Source organism: Enhydra lutris, unplaced genomic scaffold, assembly GCF_002288905.1.
Source record: "Enhydra lutris kenyoni isolate GAN:26980312 unplaced genomic scaffold, ASM228890v2 scaffoldscaffold92, whole genome shotgun sequence".
In the NCBI taxonomy this organism is placed as follows: Eukaryota; Metazoa; Chordata; class Mammalia; order Carnivora; family Mustelidae; genus Enhydra; species Enhydra lutris.
The window spans coordinates 252,009-270,565 of record NW_019154176.1 but is presented as its reverse complement, the minus strand read 5'-3'; the positions used below and the strand labels follow the sequence as shown (position 1 = coordinate 270,565).

The window sequence follows — 18,557 nt, the reverse complement described above, 5'->3', positions numbered from 1 at the left end:
GATGTCCAGCCATTGCTACCATCTAAGAAGAGAGGAGGACAGATGGGAGTGAACATGAATGTGTTAGATATGTGTCTTCCCACATCCTGTCATGTTCTGGTGCTGACATCCATTACCTGGGTCTGTGGTCTTAGAAGAGAGGTCCACATTTAGGGCAGAAAACTGATCTGGGGGAGACCATTTGCCTGCCGTGACTCAGCATGATACTGTGAGTCCTTTCAGGCTCTAAAAGTCTTTCTTCCCCGATTGGAAGGTACAGGACCAAATAATCTGTCCTTGCGTTTTGATGCATTCTTGTCTTGCTTGTTCTTATTAAACTGTTATTTATAAACCAGTGGTGTGTGGCTTCTGTTGTGTGGGTCCCTGAGCTACTCAAAGAGGACCTGGCTCAATGGAATCTTTCCTCTCAGGTTTAGACAGGAGGAGATAGGCCAGAAAACACCCCCAATGACTCCACTGTGAGAATCTGCATTCTACTTCTTCATTTCTTATCTCCAATGCCCCTGATAAGAGGAAATTCTTCCAGGGCTGGAGGTAGCAAGACTCATCCAGAGACATCCTGGAGCGTCTTTTTTTCTTTGTTTTCTAAGGTTTTACTTATTTATTTATTTGTTTGAGAGAGAGTGAGAGTGAGAGTGAGAGACTGCACATGAGTGGGAGGGGAAGGGGGAGGGGCAGTGGCAGAGGGAGAAGCAGACTCCCCACTGAGCAGGCAGCCCAATGCAGGGGTCAATCCTAGGACCCTGGGATCATGACCCGAGTTGAATGCAGATGGTTAACTGACTGAGGCATCCAAGTGTCCAAAGTGTCACTTCTAGCTCTGAGAAGGGGAACTGACTGGGACACCCAAGTGCCCATCTTGAAAATGCCTGACACTGGAGCTGGGGGAGTGCTTGATGAAGCCTATGGGGTGTACTGAGGTCACCATGAGTAATGGGAGATGGAAGCTATCAATGGGCAGGGGCCTGGCCATCTGGCTTTACCCTCAAGTGGAAAAGAGTGTTACCTTGGACAGACTCTAGCCATGACTCCCTTCACTGACTCAGCATCAAAAGTAGCCTTCAGTGCCAGTAACCCTGACTGGAGCCCACCCCCAGTTCCCCAATAGTGCAAACAGAGACTCAGTGCCTCACAAGGCCTACAGAAGGGGATGCAGACCTCCTTCCAGCCCCCATGATGGCACAGCAGAGTGTCTGAGTCTAGGTGCCATCAGGCCCATCTAGAGAGCAGAGATGAGCAGAGCAGTGAGCAGGTGTTTAGAATAGCAGGCTCCATCTCATCCAGAAAACTGTGAGCTGAGTTCTGTCCAGTCTCTATGGCAGAGTAGTGCTTGAGGCCAGGGCCTCTGCCCTATGGAAACTCACAATTTGTTGAGGTGACCCTTTGTCCTGTTGTGTTCCAGATATCAACGAGTGTGGACCACTGTCAGCTGTGTCCTGTGGAGAATTTGCAGATTGCCAGAACACAGAGGGGAGCTACTACTGCACATGCATTCCAGGATATGAGCTTGCTTCTGGGGCAAGAATGTTCAAGAATGAGAGTGAGAACACATGTCAAGGTGAGAATTGACTTGTATCTTCCATCTTCTCCTCCATGAGGTTTGGTGTCACTCAGCTCACTTTCTCGAGGCACCAGAGAACATCCTAGTATCCTGTCCCTTTCCAAAACTCAAGGCTCAGAACCCTATCGAGAGGGTCACTTCTGTAATTCTGAAATGTCCTCCTTGTCTATCTGGGATCTTATTTTCGTAAAACAAAAAGAGAGATGGCATCAAGATACTTCAGAAGCTGAGAGCATGTGTGTTCTAACACAATATCTATCTTCTTCACCATCATCAATGACTGCCACGAAGAGTCCTGCCCCCACTGGAGCCCACATGAGTTTGGCTCCCACTAGGAGCCCTCTCAAAGCCATGGGCCCTGAGGGATCCAGGAACCCTGTCCAGAGACATGGGAAGAGGGAGATTTAAGGGTGGGTTCATCTTCCCCGGTTGGCCTTGCCAACAACCCCACCTGGAGAAGACACATCCTAGCACCTTGATTTGGGTTTTTGTCTGCTCTACCACCATGTACTTCTCTATGCAAGGCTCTGCCTGACTCTCCCCAGTAACTTCCATTCAACAGCCTGTGACAAATTGGATGACCAGGATCTGGGAGGCTGTAGTGTTGGTGGTGGGAAGAGTGATGTGGACTATCCCCACACACCTGGAGACTCATATGAATGGAAGAGGGTCTCATATGGACTAAATGGCAAGACAGGACATAATTGGAGACCAGAGTCCCAAGTCTGACCCTCTTAAAAAGGGGTCAACCTGGGTCCCAGGTTGACTCAGATGACTTGGTGATGGAAGATGAAAGCTAAACTCCCTTGACAGGATCCACAGGTCTGTGTCCTTTCCTGGGACACAAGGCCAAGAACCTGTCACTCCTTGACATCAGCACGTGTTCCCTATTCCAGCCACTCAGCTCTTGCCTATCTAAGGACTTGCTCAGATGTGTATTCTCCGCACTTCCTGCCAATCCAAGCATGCCTTCAGAGGAATCAGAAAAGTCACCTTCATCACCCCAAAGTTGCTTGGCTGAACATCAGCCCCCCACTATCCTCTTCAGCTTGGTGCCTGCTGTCTGGGTGACCCAGGACTGGCTGGCATCATCTTCATCTCCCTTCCTCTATAGAAAGCTTTTTCCTTGAGGAGCCTGGCTTAGATGTGGGTCTTGGTGCATCTCCATGGAGCTGAAGTCTCAGACAGTGTGGTTGAGAGAGCGTTGTCCTGCTAGGGTCACTGGGTTCCAAGGACAACTCAGGCAGCAAGTTGTTGCCCTGGGAAATTAGGACAAAATCACCACTGGGAGCTAAGTCCTGCTTGGGGAACACAGCATTTCCCCTGCACTTGGTTCCCAGGAAGGCCCACTCTGGACTTGTCCAAGTCCTCAGGCTGGAACACAGGTGGCCATGATGTCCTTGCCTTACCTGGGAGCTGCCCAGAGAGGCCAAAGGAGCCAGAGCTGGCAGATGGGGAGGACTTGGACCACTTCTGGCAACATCTGGAAACAACATCTGGGCTACCATGCTCACTCATCACTCATCTTCATGTGAATTAGAAAAGGCACCCACTCACTGAGGAGGAGAGAACAGAGGTTTCCAGATGCTTCTATCCCAGGAAATAGCTGCAGGCACCCATCATCCTCTTCTTCCCCCTGCAGATGTGAATGAATGTCACCAGAAACCCCGAATCTGTAAAAGCTGGGACATCTGCACCAACACCCAGGGCAGCTACACCTGCGAGTGTCTGCCCGCCCGGCTTGCAGCTCAACCCGGGCAACCCAAATCTGTGCACAGGTGGAGGCCCTAGCAGACACTGGAGGCTGCGCTGGAGCTGGGGAGGGGCCAAGGCGGATCCCGTAGCCCCAGGAGGAGGGAGAACCTCAGGTTCCTGAAACACTGGGGGTTTGCTCTGCCCAAGGAGTCACCTCCCAGGAAGGTCCCACCATAGAGCAGGGAGGCCACAGGGCTTTCTGGGCCTGGGGCTCCCTTGTGGACCTCAGTCTCTATAAGCACCCCCACACTTGCCCCTCCTAATCTGTCCCATTCCAGCAGGAAGTGTCACTTCTAGCTCTGAGTAGGGGAACCTAAGTTGCCAGCTGAGGAGGAAATGACTAAGAACCTTGACTGGGACCCTGCAATTGCACTACTGGGTATTTACCCCAAAGATACAGATGGAGTGAAAAGAAGGGCCATCTGTACCCCAATGTTTATAGCAGCAATGGCCACGGTTGCCAAACTGTACAAAGAACCAAGATGCCCTTCAACGGACGAATGGATAAGGAAGATGTGGTCCATATACACTAGGGAGTATTATGCCTCCATCAGAAAGGATGAATACCCAACTTTTGTAGCAACATGGACGGGACTGGAAGAGATTATGCTGAGTGAAATAAGTGAAGCAGAGAGAGTCAATTATCATATGGTTTCACTTATTTGTGGAGCATAACAAATAGCATGGAGGACATGGGGAGTTAGGAGAAGGCATTTGGGGGAAATTGGAAAGGGAGGTGAACAATGAGAGACTATGGACTCTGAAAAACAATCTGAAGGGTTTGAAGAGGTGGGGGGGATGGGAGGTTGGGGGAACCAGGTGGTGGGTATTAGTGAGGGCACGGACTGCATGGAGCACTGGGTGTGGTACAAAAACAATGAATACTGTTATGCTGAAAATAAATAAAAAAAATAATTAATAAAAAAAAAGAACCTTGAGTGGGAAGTCTAGCTCTCATGACTCAATTTCCCCTTTGCTATAGTTTTTGCCTGAAAAGGAGGATATTGTCCCTCCTGAGTTCATCTCGAAGGAAGCTGTCATAAGGAGCTTTGTGAGTGGAGAGGCAGCATTATTTTCAGGACCGGTGTATGCTCAGTGCAAGCAGTGAGGAGATGGGGAACCAGGCCTGGGCAGGGCAGGGCTGACCCTGTGGGATCTGTTCTCAAAAGGACAGGGGTACGGCTTGGGACAGCAGTGGTGCCATTACCCCACCCACCGAGTCAACACAAGGGTAGCTCAGTGTCACAGCCTCCCTGGGTAGAGGCCCATTCTTGCCCCCTGATACCCAGTCCATCCTGCACCATATGTGAAGGGACTCATCTTTGTCTGGAATGACACACATGGTTCTTCCATGTCCACCTTGCAGGGATAATCTGAGATTATTGAGTTTTTACAGGAGAAGATGCTATCATAAAATTTATTTTGACATACTAAGTGGCTGGTACATGGTGTGTGTGTGTGTGTGTATGTCTCCTTGGTGTGAAGTACTAAAGCATCGGAGAAAAGGGGAAGGCAGGATGGGTGCAGTGAGTGGAGGGACTCTGACCCTCTTGCTTTGTCCTCAGACATGAATGAATGCACATCAGGGCAGAACCCATGCCACAGCTCCACCCACTGCCTCAACAACATTGGGGGCTATGAATGCCGCTGCCGCCCTGGCTGGAAGCCCATTCCTGGGTCCCCCAATGGCCCAAGCAACACTGTCTGTGAAGGTACAGAGCTCAGACGCCACTTTCTGGAGACCCGCACTCAGAACATCTGATCCCATATTCAGTGGCGTTAATTATTTTGAGGCTGGAGCGGGGGTGGTTTCTGGGAAAGGAGCTAGGGTACAGAGGAGCAGGCTCCTTGGAGACCCCAGACAGCAGCTAATTACCACCTCGGGCAAAGGTATTTCTATATTCACAACCTGCACATCTGTACAGGGCTCACGTGCTACATGTCAGGCTCACTTCCCCTAATCCCTGCATCACTAGGATACGGGGGTAACAGGCGTTATCACCTCCAATCAAGGGGGTACACTAACACAAGAAAATGAGGAAGGGGACAGAGAGGAAAGGGGTCCTGACTCCCATTTTGTGTCCCCAGATGTGGACCAGTGCAGCTCTGAGCAGCCTACGTGCCACAAGTCCACCATCTGCATCAACACCGTGGGCTCGTACAAGTGCCGCTGCCGCCGGGGCTGGGAGCTCAAACCTGGATTCCGGGATAATCAACTGAATACCACCTGTGAAGGTATCTGGTCTGACCTGACCCCAGACTCCGCCCTTGATACACACAGACACTCTCACACCTAATGAACTGCTGCTCTATCCCCTGCAGAGATGTCGTTCCCCACCTGGACCCCACCCCCTAGAATCAAGAGCCAGGTGAGTGGCCCCAGCAGGGACCAGGATGCAGGAATCCCTCCGTGCAGCCCACTGATCCACCCATTCATCCCAAGCTCCTGATTCAAATGTGAGGCTCTCTGACTTGTGTCATCTCTATCCTAGCGGCTCTCCCATTTCTTTGAAAGAGTCCAAGGTCTGGGGAGACACTTCAAGCCAGCCTTGGCTCAGGACACCATCCAGGTAAGGGCAGATCCCAGGAGAGGCAACCTGGAGGCATCCCATAGAGACCTGGGAAGCTTTGGTCTGGGAGGAGGCAGCCCCAACATGATGGCTTCCTGTCTCAGGCCCCGCCTTTCCCAGGGTGGGTGGAGACGGGCAGGCATTCCTACTCACTGTTAGACATCCCCCGCACCCAGAAATGACTTTTCTTCTTGCTGTTTCTGGACATTGGGCTAATGTCACTCTTGGCATTTGTGAACAGGGTTGACTTTTGTGTGGCTGGATTCCAGGGGCAAAGACCCAGGATATGTGATCAAGTACCACCTTCATCTACCAATGAGTCTCCAGGGTCTGTTGTCTGGGGGAGAGTGGGAAGGGTCTTCATTCTCACTAGCTCTGTGTCCCTGTCCCCCTCCAGTACCTCATACAGGAGGTGGATGAGCTGCTCCAGACCCCTGAAGACCTGGAGGCCCTGCCCCGCTCAGAGCAGCACTGTGTGGCCACGAACCTGCTTGGTGGCCTGGGGGATGTACTGAGAAAGCTGAGCCAGGCTCTGCCCAGTGGAACATTGACCTTCAATGCATCTGCAGGCACAGGTAAGTACTGGGGTCTGCCCCAGGCTCTGCTCTGCCTGTTCCCGCCACCTTTGTCCCGCAGCCTCACTGGAATGTGTGACCATGTTTGTATCTCAGTGTTACACTCATAACATCTTAATTGTTAAATGAATAAAACTGCTAATCGTACACATTTTCATTGTAATATAAAGAATGGAAATTTAATATTATTTGATATTTAAGTATGATTTGTTTTATTGAGGTAAAATTTACATAACATAAAATTCACCATTTTAAACAAAATTTACAATTCAGTGGACTTAGTACACTCACAGAGTTGTACAACCATCACCTCCATTTCTAAAATATTTTCATCACCCCAAAAGTAAATAGTGTACCCACGAAGCAGTCCCTTCTCATCTCTCTCCCAGACCCTGGCAGTCACCAGTCTGTTTTCTGTTTCTGTGGATTTCCCTATCCTGAACATTTCATAGCAATAGAATCATGCAATAGATGATCTTATAGTCTGGTTTCTTTCACACAGCATCATGTTTTCAAGGGGAATCCCTGTTGTAGCCCGTGGCAGTAATTCTTTCCTTTTTAGGGTCGGATAATGTTTCATTATTGTGGCTAAAGCACCTTTCGTGTATCCATTCATCCACTGATGGACCTTTGGGTTGTTGCCAGCTTTTGACTATTTTGAATAGTGTTTCTATAATATTGGTGGACAAGTTTTTGTTCGAATAACAGTTCTCAGCTCTTTGCATACCAACATAAGAGTGGAATTTCTGAGTGATGAGGTGACTCTCTGCTCAACTTTTTGAGGAATGACCAAACTCTTTTTCCAAAATGGAGGCACCATTTTACATCCCTACAAGCAACACAAGGGTTCCCGTATGCACAGTCTCAGCAACACTTCGTACTTACATTTTGTTTTTGTATAGCCGTTTTAGTGTATCAGGTGATATCTCATATGGTTTTGATTTGCATTTCTCAAATGACTAATGATATTTACCATCTTTTCATGTGATTGCTGAATATTTGTGTGTGTGTATGTGTGTGTGTATTTTTTTTTTTTTTTGAGAGACAGCTATTCAAGTCCTTTGCCTATCTTTTTAATTCATTGTTTGGCTTTTGGTTGTTGAGCTGTAAGAGTTCTTTATATATTCTATAGTAGACTGTATGAGACATGGGATTTGCTCATTTTTTTCTCCCATTCCATAGACTATCTCTCCACTTTCTCCATGGTCTTTTCACTCTTGTGAACAGATGCTTCTGTTTTGATGAAATACCTTTCCTCTGTTTTTTCTTTTGTTGGGTATGCATTTGGTGCATTCTCTAAGAATCCATTGCCAAGTTCAAGCCCATGAAGATTACACCTGTGTTTCCTCCTAACTGTTGTAGTTTAGCTTATAAATGTAGGTCTTTTACCCATTTTGAGTTAGCGTTTGTGTGTTGTGTGAGGTGGGGTCCTTCTGTTCTAAGTGGAGATCCAGATGTGCCCAGCACCATTTTCTAAAGAGACTTTTCTTTTGCTGCTGAAGGGTCTTGGCATCTCTTGTTGGAAATCAGTTGAGCACTCAATTGATGTGTGGGTTTATTTCCAGACTTCCAATTTTATTTTACTTGTCTGTATGTCTATTCTTATACCAGAGCCTACTGTTCTGGTTACTATAGGTTAGTACTCAGTTTTGAAATCAGGAGGTATAAATACTCCAATTTTGTTTTTAATTTTCAAGATTTTTTTGGGTATTTTTGCCCCTTGCAATGCCTTGTGAACTTGAGGACTGATTTTTCCATTTCTAAAAAAAATGTTGTTGGAATATTGATATGGATTGCATTGAATATGTAGATCTTTTTTGAAAATATTGCTATCTTAACAATATTAATCCTTTAAAATCATGAATATAGAATGTTTTTCCAGTTACATAGGGTCCTTCATTTATTCTTTTCTTTTTTTGAAGATTTTATTTATTTATTTATTTGTCAGAGAGAGAGAGAGAGAGAGTGAGAGCTAGCGAGCACACAAGCAGGCAGAGTGGCAGGCAGAGGTGGAGAGAGAAGCAGGTTTCCTGCTGAGGAAGGAGCCCGATGTGGGACTCAATCCCAGGACCCTGGGATCATGACCTGAGCTGAAGGCAATGGCTTAAGCCACGGAACCACCCAGGCGTTCCTCCTTCATTTATTCTAACATTTTTTTTTTTTTTTTGTAGTTTTCAATGTACAAGTCTTGAACCTCCTCGGGTAAATTTATTCCTAATACTTTCTTGAAGGTTATTTTTTTTACATCTGTGATCACAAGAAATATTGGTCTATAGTTTCCTCCTAAAGGCTTTATCTGGTTTTGTTATCAGGGTGATGGTGGCATCATAAGATTATTCACATAGTATTCTATCCTTTCCTACATTTGGAGGGGTTTACTAAGGATCTTATTAATTCTTACTTAAATAGTTGGCAGAATTCACCAGTAAAACCATCTGGTTTAGGCTTTTTATTTTGGGGATTTAAAAAAAAAAGATTTTATTTATTTGTTGACAGAGGGAGAGAGAAACAGTGAGAGAGGGAACATAAGCCGGGGGAGTGAGAGAGGGAGAAGCAGGTTTCCTACTGAGCAGAGAGCCCGATGTGGGGCTTGATTGCAGGACCCTGGGATCATGACCTGAGCTGATGGCAGACGCTTAATGACTGAGCCACCTGGTGTCCCTATTTTGGGGAATTTTTACCTGTTTATTATATTTCCCTGTGATAGTTAAACTTTATTAAAGTTCAACTTTTTGTTCTTCAGTTACTTTTGTAGCTTGTTTGTCTCTCGGAATTTGTCACTTTCATCTAGGTTATGCAGTTTGTTGGTGTATAGTTGCTCATAGTATTGTCTTATCCTTTGTAAATTCGGTGTGTGTGTGTGTGTGTGTGTGTGTGTGTGTGTGTGTGTTTGCGCGTCACGCATGTGCCTACCACAACATATAGAAAGTAATGGTGTTATAGCAACCACTACAGGCAGAATTACTAACCTAACTCTTACCACTCACAGACCTGTCCCTGGAGGTGCAGGAGCAAGGACACAGAAATGTCACTTTGAGTTCAAATCAGGCGAAGATGTGGCTGAACTGGGATGTGGTGCACAAATCTGGTGACTCAGGTAATGGCTGAGATGGGAGGAAGGTCACAAGATGCCCAAGGATGTAACAAACAGGGAACAGAAGATAAAAGGGAAGGGGGGATTTAGCAAGGCTACAAAGCATGTCTTTGAGGGGGAAGGGGCTCTGTTGAACACACCAAGATATTAACTTAGGCCTCATCTTGCAGGTCCTTCTGTGGCGGGCCTCGTCTCCACTCCGGGGATGGGCAAGTTGCTGGCAGAGGCCTTCCTGGTCCTGGAGTCTGAGAAACAGGCAGTTCTGCATGGGGCACACAAGCGTATTTTGCCAGGAGTCTCCTTGGTCCTGCTCTCAGATGTCATCTCTGCCTTTACGAACAATAAGTACACCCAGAACCTCAGCTCCCCCATCACCTTCATCTTCTCTCATCATGTGAGTGCTGGTGTCATGGGACTTTGGGTGTGGAATGAGCCTGGGTCCTGGGCACAGCCTTGTTGCCTAGCTCAGCCTTGCATTTCTGGGTGGGGGCTCCCCCATGAGTGCATCTTTCCCCAGGAAAGCCCTTTGCAAGCCAGCTTTGGATAAGCATTTCCGAGCACCAGAAATATGAGCTCCCACCTACACTCTCTTCCTACAGTCAGTGAGCCCTGGGCCAACACAAAAGGTATTCTGCGTCTTCTGGGAGCACAGTCAAGGTGGCTGTGGTCATTGGTCCACTAGAGGCTGCAAGATGGTGACCACTACAGACACCAGTACCATCTGCCAGTGCACCCATCTCAGCAGCTTTGCCGTTCTCATGGACCACTACGATGAGCAGGTGAGAGCCCGGAGAGGGGTTGCATTCCATGCCTATTGCTCTGTAACATATTTCCTCACGTGTAAGGGCTTTAAAAAAACATAAAGATATATCTCATGGTTACTTTGGGGCAGCAGCCGGGCATGGTGTAGCTGAGTTGTGTATTCTGGGTCTTACAATGCACCTTAGCTGCATTTTTCTCTGAGGCTCAGGTCCTCCTGTGAGCTCCCTGGTTGCTGGCAGGATTCAGTTCCTTGCAGCCATAGGACTGGGGTTCCACTTTCTAGCTAGCTGTGAGCAGGGGACGCTGCTCAGCTACCAGGGGCTGCCTGTATTCCTTCTCTGGTAGCCCTCACACAGTGTCTCAGCATTTCTATTCAGAGGCCAGCAGGAGGAGATCTCTCATCAGAAACGCTCTCAAACTTTGAACCTTTTTCTCCGAGAAGAGCCCAGAGCTTTTGGGGGCTTACTGATTAGATCAGGCCCACCCAGGATAAACCCCTCTTTTAGAAAAGTTTACTGATACAGGACCTGAATTCCAACTGCAAAATCTCTTCACAACACACAAATTGGCTTTTATCTGAGAACCTGGAAGATGTGTGTACACCTTTTCTTTCTGCCGAATTAGAGTTCTACTTACCACAGGGGTCTTCGGGGCAGGAGTGCAAAGGGGTTATAGAACAGAAGGTATGGTGGTGGCAGACATCAGAGGGACAGGGAAACCAGTGAGTACAGGTAGATTAGCAACTATGTTTGCCTGCTCCCCTGGCCAGGTGAGCTGGTTACTTCCTCTGGATCACTGAAACAAAAATCTCATGCAGGTGACCTGTAAGTAAAACAAACCTTTGTGAGTTCTGGGGCTTTGTCTTGAGTAAGGATTCTCCTAGCCCTCAATTCTTGCAGGATCCGAATCAGGTCAGAATCCCATAGAATTCTAGCAATCCGAACCTGGAGGAATTTACCCAATAACATAACAAGTTTACCTGAGTCCTCACTCTTGATGTTGCTGTGCCAGAGTATTTTTTTAAAGAATGGAAGAGTCATTACTCAGAGCAGGAAAATGTGATGGTGATGTCCTCCTTGCTTCTCTTTGCTGGGTCCCAGGAGGAGCGTCACGGGCTGGCTGTGATCACCCATGTGGGGCTGGGCATCTCTCTGCTGTGCCTCGTCCTGGCAGCCCTCACCTTCCTGCTGTGCAAAGCCATCCAGAATACCAGCACCTTGATCCACCTGCAGCTCTCAATCTGCCTCTTCCTGGCCCACCTGCTCTTCCTCACGGCCATCAACCAGACCAAGATCAAGGTACTGACACTGTCACTGAGGAGGCCCTGCCCTGCCCCAGGGGTGCTCAGTTCATGGAGCTGTGCTGCAATGATACCTTACCTCAAATGGCTTCGGGGCTCAGGGAAGTTTTGAAGAGTAAGTAGCCTATTTCACATGGACAAAACTAGAAAGGAAACCTTTTCTTAACAACTTCTTTATACACATTAGACTTCTCCCAAGTGGCAAGATATGGGAAGGGTCCTGGGGCCACTCTCCTCCCTGACAATCCCTCCTGGTGACACTTTTCTCCTCCCCCAGGTGCTGTGTGCCATCATTGCAGGTGCCCTACACTATCTCTACCTGGCCTCCTTCACCTGGATGTTGCTGGAGGGTCTGAATCTCTTCCTCACTGCTCGCAACCTGACGGTGGTCAACTACTCCAGTGTGAGGAGGTTCATGAAGAAACTCATGTTCCCTGTGGGCTATGGAGTCCCAGCTATAATTGTGGCCATTTCTGCAGCATCCAGGCCTTAGCTTTATGGAACTCCCATGCGGTAAATGCAAATTCTTTACATGATCATGGCCACCACTAGAGCCAGAGTAGCATTTTTTAAAAATTATGCCTGAACATAATAAGAGAAGGCACATGAAGTAATAATCCTTAGGACATTTTTCTGGTAGAAAATTATAATAATTAAGTAGCATGTCCTTTAAAGCTCTGTCCTTTGAATAACAAAACCAAAGCCAAAGAAGTGCTTAGGACACCATTTAGAAAAATTGAATCTACTTCTTTGTCCAAATTCTTTAGGATGTTCCAATGTTTTTATTTGGAAAAGGAGAGGTGATTTAAATAATGAAGTAATAGATTGTATTATAGTTAAGATTTATATGGTGCTTACTTTATGGCATGCATTTTTATAACCATTTTTGTACGTGTTCTCTCTCTCAATGCTCACACTAATGCTATGAAGAAAGTACAGTCATTTGCCCAATTTTACAGATGAATAAACTGAGCCACAGATAGTTTAATTAGATACCCCAGGGTGCATGGCTAGTAAGTAACAGAGCTTATACTCTATTATCTTCACATTTAATACTCAGTTTCACGTTTATTAAAAAATTTAATTTTATTTTTTCAGTGTTCTAAGATTCATTGTTTATGTACCATACCCAGTGCTCCATGCAATACGTGCCCTCCTTAATACTCACCACCAGGCTCACCTAACCCCTCAATCCCTCCCCTCCAAAACCCTCAGTTTGTTTCTCAGAGGTTTTTTTCTTTTATATTTTTATTGAAATATATTTCACATACTGTAAAATTGACCCTTTAAAACTGTACAGGCTAGTGTTTTTTAGAACAATCACAGAACCATTGTGACAAATTAACCTTTGTGGCAATCACCACAAATGTTAATTCTGGAACACTTTCAACTCCTGCACAACACTCCCTCCTCATCCTGCTACCCACCTCCACCCCTGCCCCGGCTATCACTGATCTACCTGCTGTCTCTAGGGATCTGCCTGTTCTGGATGTTTGACGTAGATGAAATCGTACATGTGGTCTCCTGTGACTGTGTTCTTTCCCTTTGTAAGGTGCTTTCAGGGCTCACCCACGTTGTTGTTGCAAGTATTGTGTCAGTTCCTCTTGGTGGTGGTATTGTTTCTCAGGTAATTTTCCATTATAATGATACTGCATTTTGTGTATGTGTCATTTAATAGGCTCTTAGATTGTTTCCAGGTTTTGCCATCATGAATGAGGCTGCCATAAATATACATGTGTAAGTTTTTGTGTGAATGTATATTTTCATTTGTTTTGGGTATATATCCACTTGTGGGATTGCTGGATCACATGGCACATCTATGTTTAGCATTTAGACAAACTGCCACACGTTTTCCCAAGTATCTGCCCCCCTGTTAGCATCACACAAGCAGTCTTTACGTGCGGGCTCTAATTTCTAAACATCATCAACACTTACTTTTCTACATTTTGAATGTTAGCCCTCCACATGAGTTTGAAGTGATATCGCATTGTGGTTTAGAGCTGCAATTTCCTACTAACTAGTGATACCGAGCGGCATTTCCTGTTCTTATTGACCAATCTGCCTATCTTCTTTGGAGAAATGCCTTTTCAAGTCTCTTGACCATTTTTAAATTGGATTATTTGTCTTTTTATGGTTGAGGTTTTGAGTTCTTAATATATCCTGGATGCTAGTGCCTCCTTGATATGTGATTTGCAAATATTTTCTATCAACCTGTGTCTTTTCAGTTTCTCGATAATGCCCTTTAAAGCAGGAAAGTTTTTAATTTTGATGAAGTTCACTTTTTTTCTTATCTAAGCTTATGCTTAGGATGTCACATCTAAAACCATGTACAACCTAATCTTCCTACATTCGTTTTCTCCTTCTAAAATTATATGTTTGTATCTTATAAGCCCACTGACACAGTTTTGTAAGTATTGCTCTGTGCAGTGATCATTTAAAACAGAAAAACAAAAGAGTTACAAACAAAAATATAGCATTTTTCATAATTCCTACATAGTTCTTTTACTGGTGCTCTCTATTTCTTTGTTTGGATTCAAGTTACAATCTAGTGTTCTTTCCTTTTTTTTTTTAAAAGATATTTATTTATTTATTTGACAGACAAAGATCACAAGTAGGCAGAGAGGCAGGCAGAGAGAGAGGAGGAAGCAGGCTCCCTGCTGAGCACAGAGCCCGATGCAGAGCTCGATTCCAGGACCTTGAGATCATGACCTGAGCCGAAGGCAGAGGCTTTAACCCACTGAGCCACCCAGGCACCCCTCTAGTGTCCTTTCCTATCAGCCCGAAGGACTTTAGTATTTCTTGTCGGACAGATCAGCAAGGAAGAATTATTTTTGTTTTTCTTGAAATGCCTTAATTTCTTATTTTTTCAAGAAGAATTTAGCTGGACATGGATGTCTTGGTTGACAATCATTTTTCTTTTTGACAATTTGAAGATATTATTCCACAGCTGTCTGACCTCCATAATCTCAGACAAGAAGGTTTTGCTCATCTTATTGCGGATCTCTCTCTCTCTCGCTGTCTTTTTTTTTTTTTTTTTTTTTTTTTTGAGAATGAGAGGGAGAGGGGATGGAAGGGCAGAGGGACAGAGAGAATCTTATGCAGGGTCTATGCGCAGGAAGGAGCCTGATGTGAAACTTGATCTTATGATCCTAAAATCATGATCTGAGCCAAAATCAAGAGTTGGATGCTTAACTGAATAAACCACCCAGGAACCACTTACAGAGGATCTCTCTCTCTTTATTTTTTTTTAAATTTTTTAATTTTTTAAAAACTACATTTTTTTTTCAAGATTTTAAAAAAAATTTATTTGACAGAGAGAGAGAGAGGTCACAAGCAGGCAGAGAGGCAGTCAGAGAGAGAGGGAGAAGCAGGTTTCCTGCTGAGCAGGGAGCCTGATGTGGGGCTGGATCCCAGAACCCTGAGATCATGACCTGAGCTGAAGGCAGAGGGTTAACCCACTGAGCCACCCAGGTGCCCCAATCTCTCTCTCTTTAATAAATATTTTATTTATTTAATTGACAGAACAAGTGAGAGAGAACAAGCAGGGGGAGCAGCAGAGGGAGAGGGAGAAGCAGACTCTCTGCTGAGCAGGGAGCCTAATGCGGCACTCAATCCCAGGACCCTGGGATCATGACCTGAGATGAAGCAGCCCCTTAACTAAATGAGCCACCCAGGCATCCTGAGGGTCTCTTGTATGTGAAAAATCAATTTTCTCTTGCCACTAAAGATTTTGTCTTTGTCTTTGTCAGTAGGTCTATGGTATGTTTTGGTGTGGATCTCTTTGGGTTTATTCTTTTTTTTTTAAATTTTAAAAAAGATTTTATTTATTTGTTTATTTATTTTTATTATGTTCAGTTAGCCATTGTGTAGCACATAATTAGTTTTTGATGTAGTGTTCCATGATTCATTAGTTACGTATAACAACTAGTGCTCATCAAAGTTCAGGGTCAGATGGCTTCCCGGGGGAATTCTACCAAACATTTAAAGAAGAAATTTTACCCATTCTACTGAAGTTGTTCTTTGAGTTTATTCTACTTGTAGTTCATTGGGCTTCTTGGATATGTAGATTGATATTTTTATTCACATTTGGAAAGTTCTAACTTCACTCTTCAAGCATTTTTCTGCCCTTTAGCTTTGTCTTCTTCTGGGACTCCATTACGTGTGTGTGTTGCACTTGGTCTTGTGTCACAAGTCTCTGAGGTTCTGTTCATTTTTCTTCATTCTATTTTCTTTCTGTTCCACAGACAGTATAATTTCTAATGACCTATATTGAAATTTATTAATTTTTTTCTTTTACCAGCTCCAATCTATTGTTGACCCCTTCTGATGAATTTTTCATTTCAGTTACTGTATTTCTCATCTAGAGAATTAGTATTTGGTTCCATACATGATATCTATTGTTTCATCCATAGTCTTTATTTGGTGAGACGTTGTTGTCATATTTTCCTTTAGTTTTTAATTGTTTCTTTGTTTTCTTTTCTTTTAGAGAGAGGAAGAGAGCAAGTGTGCAAGCGTGAGTGGGCGAGGGACAGAGGGAGAGACAGAGAATCCCAAGCAGGCTCCAAACTCAGTGTGGAGCCTGCTGTAGGTCTCTATCCCATGATCCCAAGATCATGACCTGGGGCCAAATCTAGAGGCAGATGGTTGACTGAATGAGTCACCCAGGCATTCTTTCCTTTAGTTTTTTAGACATGGTTTAGTGTTTTTAATATATTTAGAATAACTGATTTAAAGACTTTATCTACAAAGTTTGAAATTTGTGCCTCTTCAGAAACATTTTCTTTTGACTGATTTTTTTCTGTCAGTTGCACGTTTTCCTGTTTCTTTGTATAGACCATACATTTTTGGTTAAACTCAATATTTTATCCTTTCTGATGGAGGCATAATATTCCATTGTATATATGGACCATTATCTTCTTTATTTATATCAATTTATAATTTATTTATATTTATTTATTTATTATTTATATATATATTTATATTTATTAATTTATTTATATCATAGACTGGACTGGAGCAGATTATTTTGAGTGAAATAAGTCAAGCAGAGAGAGTCAATTATCATAGGTTTCACTTACTTGTGGAGCATAAGGAATAACATGGAGGACATTAGGAGAAGAAAAGGAAAAGTGAGTTGGGGAAAATCGGAGGGGGAGATGAACCATGAGAGACTGTGGACTCTGAGAAACAAACAGGGTTTTGAAGGGGAGGCGGGTGAGGGATGTGTGAGCCTGGTGATGGGTATTGAGGAGGGCACGTATTACATGGGGTGCTGGGTGTGGTGCATAAACAATGCATCTTGGAACACTGAAAAAAAATAAAACCTCAATGTTTTAGATAATATATTGTAACACCTCTGTTATCAGGTTCCTCCACCTTCCCAAAGACATTGTTGTTTCTGGTTTGTTGATGTTTTGTTTGTTTGTTTAGTGACTTTCCTGGACTAATTCTGTAGATTGGTCATTCCTTGCAGTGTGTGACTTCTGAATTCTCTGCTAGCTTTATTAAAGTTCTTATTTTTATTTTAAATTCTGGGTTCCTAGGGTGATGGTCACATCTGGGTCAGTAGTGTTTAATGGCCACCTAATGTTTCTTCAGAACATTTACTTAATGCTTTGCATTCTTTTACAAAGGTATCTGTGTGATAAGGCATACCTTCAAACTTAAGATAGTTTACATAACAGCCTTAGCTTTCACTTTCTGATTGCACAAAGCCCCAAGGTCAGTCAGAAGTGAGAGACTAGTGCTTTTTTCCCCATGCCTTTTTAAAAACATTATTTATTTATTTATTAGATAGAATATTTGGAATTCTTTTTCTTTTTAAATTAACATATAATGTATTATTTGCTTCAGGGCTACAGGTCTGTGAATCATCAGTCTTACACTGTTCACAGCACTCATCATGGCACATACCCTCCCCAGTGTCCATAACCCAACCACCCTATCCCTTCCCCAACATTTTAAATAAATTTAATTTAATTAACATATAGTGTATTATTAGTTTCAGAGGTATAATTTAGTGATTCATCAGTTGTTTGTAACACTCAGTATCATTACATCAAACACCCTCCTTAATGCCCATCACCCACTTACCCACCCATCCCCCCCACACCTTCCTTCCAGCAACCCTCAGTTAAGAGTCTCTTATGGTTTGTCTCCCCTTATGATTTTGTGTTATTTTATTTTTTCCCTTCCCCAGTGTTCATCTGTTTTGTTTCTTAAATTGCACATATGAGTGAAATCATGAGGTATTTGTCTTTCTTTGACTGACTTAATTCACTTAGCATAATACTGTCTATTTGCATCCATGTCATTGTAAATGGCAAGATTCCATTCCTTTTGATGGCTGATTGATAGTCCATCGTATGTATAGGTCACATCTTCTTTATCCATTCATCTGCCGATGGACATCTGGGCTCTTTCCATATTTTGGCTGTTGTGGACGTCGCTGCTATAAGCATTGAGGTGCATCCCCATGACTTTTTTGGGTGAGGCATATCCTTGTGCATCCTTAGACTTAGAGGGATGTTTCAGAGGTTTTCAAAATTTGTTTCTCCAGTATTTCCTTTTAAATTGCTGGACAAATTCTTGTTGATCCCACTTAAAATCATAGGCCTAGACAGCTGGTGATGTGAGAGTAGTTTGCTATTGTGTTGGTAATGCCCTAGAGTAGGCTTCCCTCTCCCTCACAAGTTCTCAGTCAAATCAAATAGCCACCACATTTAGAAAGTAAAAAGTGAGGGGACTACGAGTTAGAAAAAAGTATTGGGTTGTGTTCTAGGAGAGATAATGAAGCTTTTAATGGAGCTCCAAAAAATAGATCTCTCGATTGTCTTCGGTATTCTCTCCTTTTGGCTGCTGCACCACTGGGCTCCAAGTTAAACCTTCCCAGATTCCCTTCTCCCCAGTCTTACTGAGGTTTAGTAAGTTCTCTTGGATA

At 44.2% G+C, this 18,557-nt stretch overlaps 1 protein-coding gene across 1 annotated transcript in view; it reads left to right on the top strand.

Annotated features, from left to right (window-relative positions):
• The window catches only part of LOC111162536 (adhesion G protein-coupled receptor E2), a 42,225-nt gene that overhangs the window by 12,162 nt on the left and 11,506 nt on the right, over positions 1 to 18,557 (top strand). The window contains 12 exon segments of the mRNA XM_022527025.1: positions 1,403 to 1,558; positions 3,204 to 3,295; positions 3,297 to 3,339; positions 4,882 to 5,028; positions 5,405 to 5,551; positions 5,639 to 5,685; positions 5,809 to 5,886; positions 6,284 to 6,461; positions 9,451 to 9,558; positions 9,726 to 9,949; positions 11,418 to 11,615; positions 11,895 to 12,130. Coding sequence (XP_022382733.1) covers positions 1,403 to 1,558; positions 3,204 to 3,295; positions 3,297 to 3,339; positions 4,882 to 5,028; positions 5,405 to 5,551; positions 5,639 to 5,685; positions 5,809 to 5,886; positions 6,284 to 6,461; positions 9,451 to 9,558; positions 9,726 to 9,949; positions 11,418 to 11,615; positions 11,895 to 12,130 — 1,654 coding nt within the window.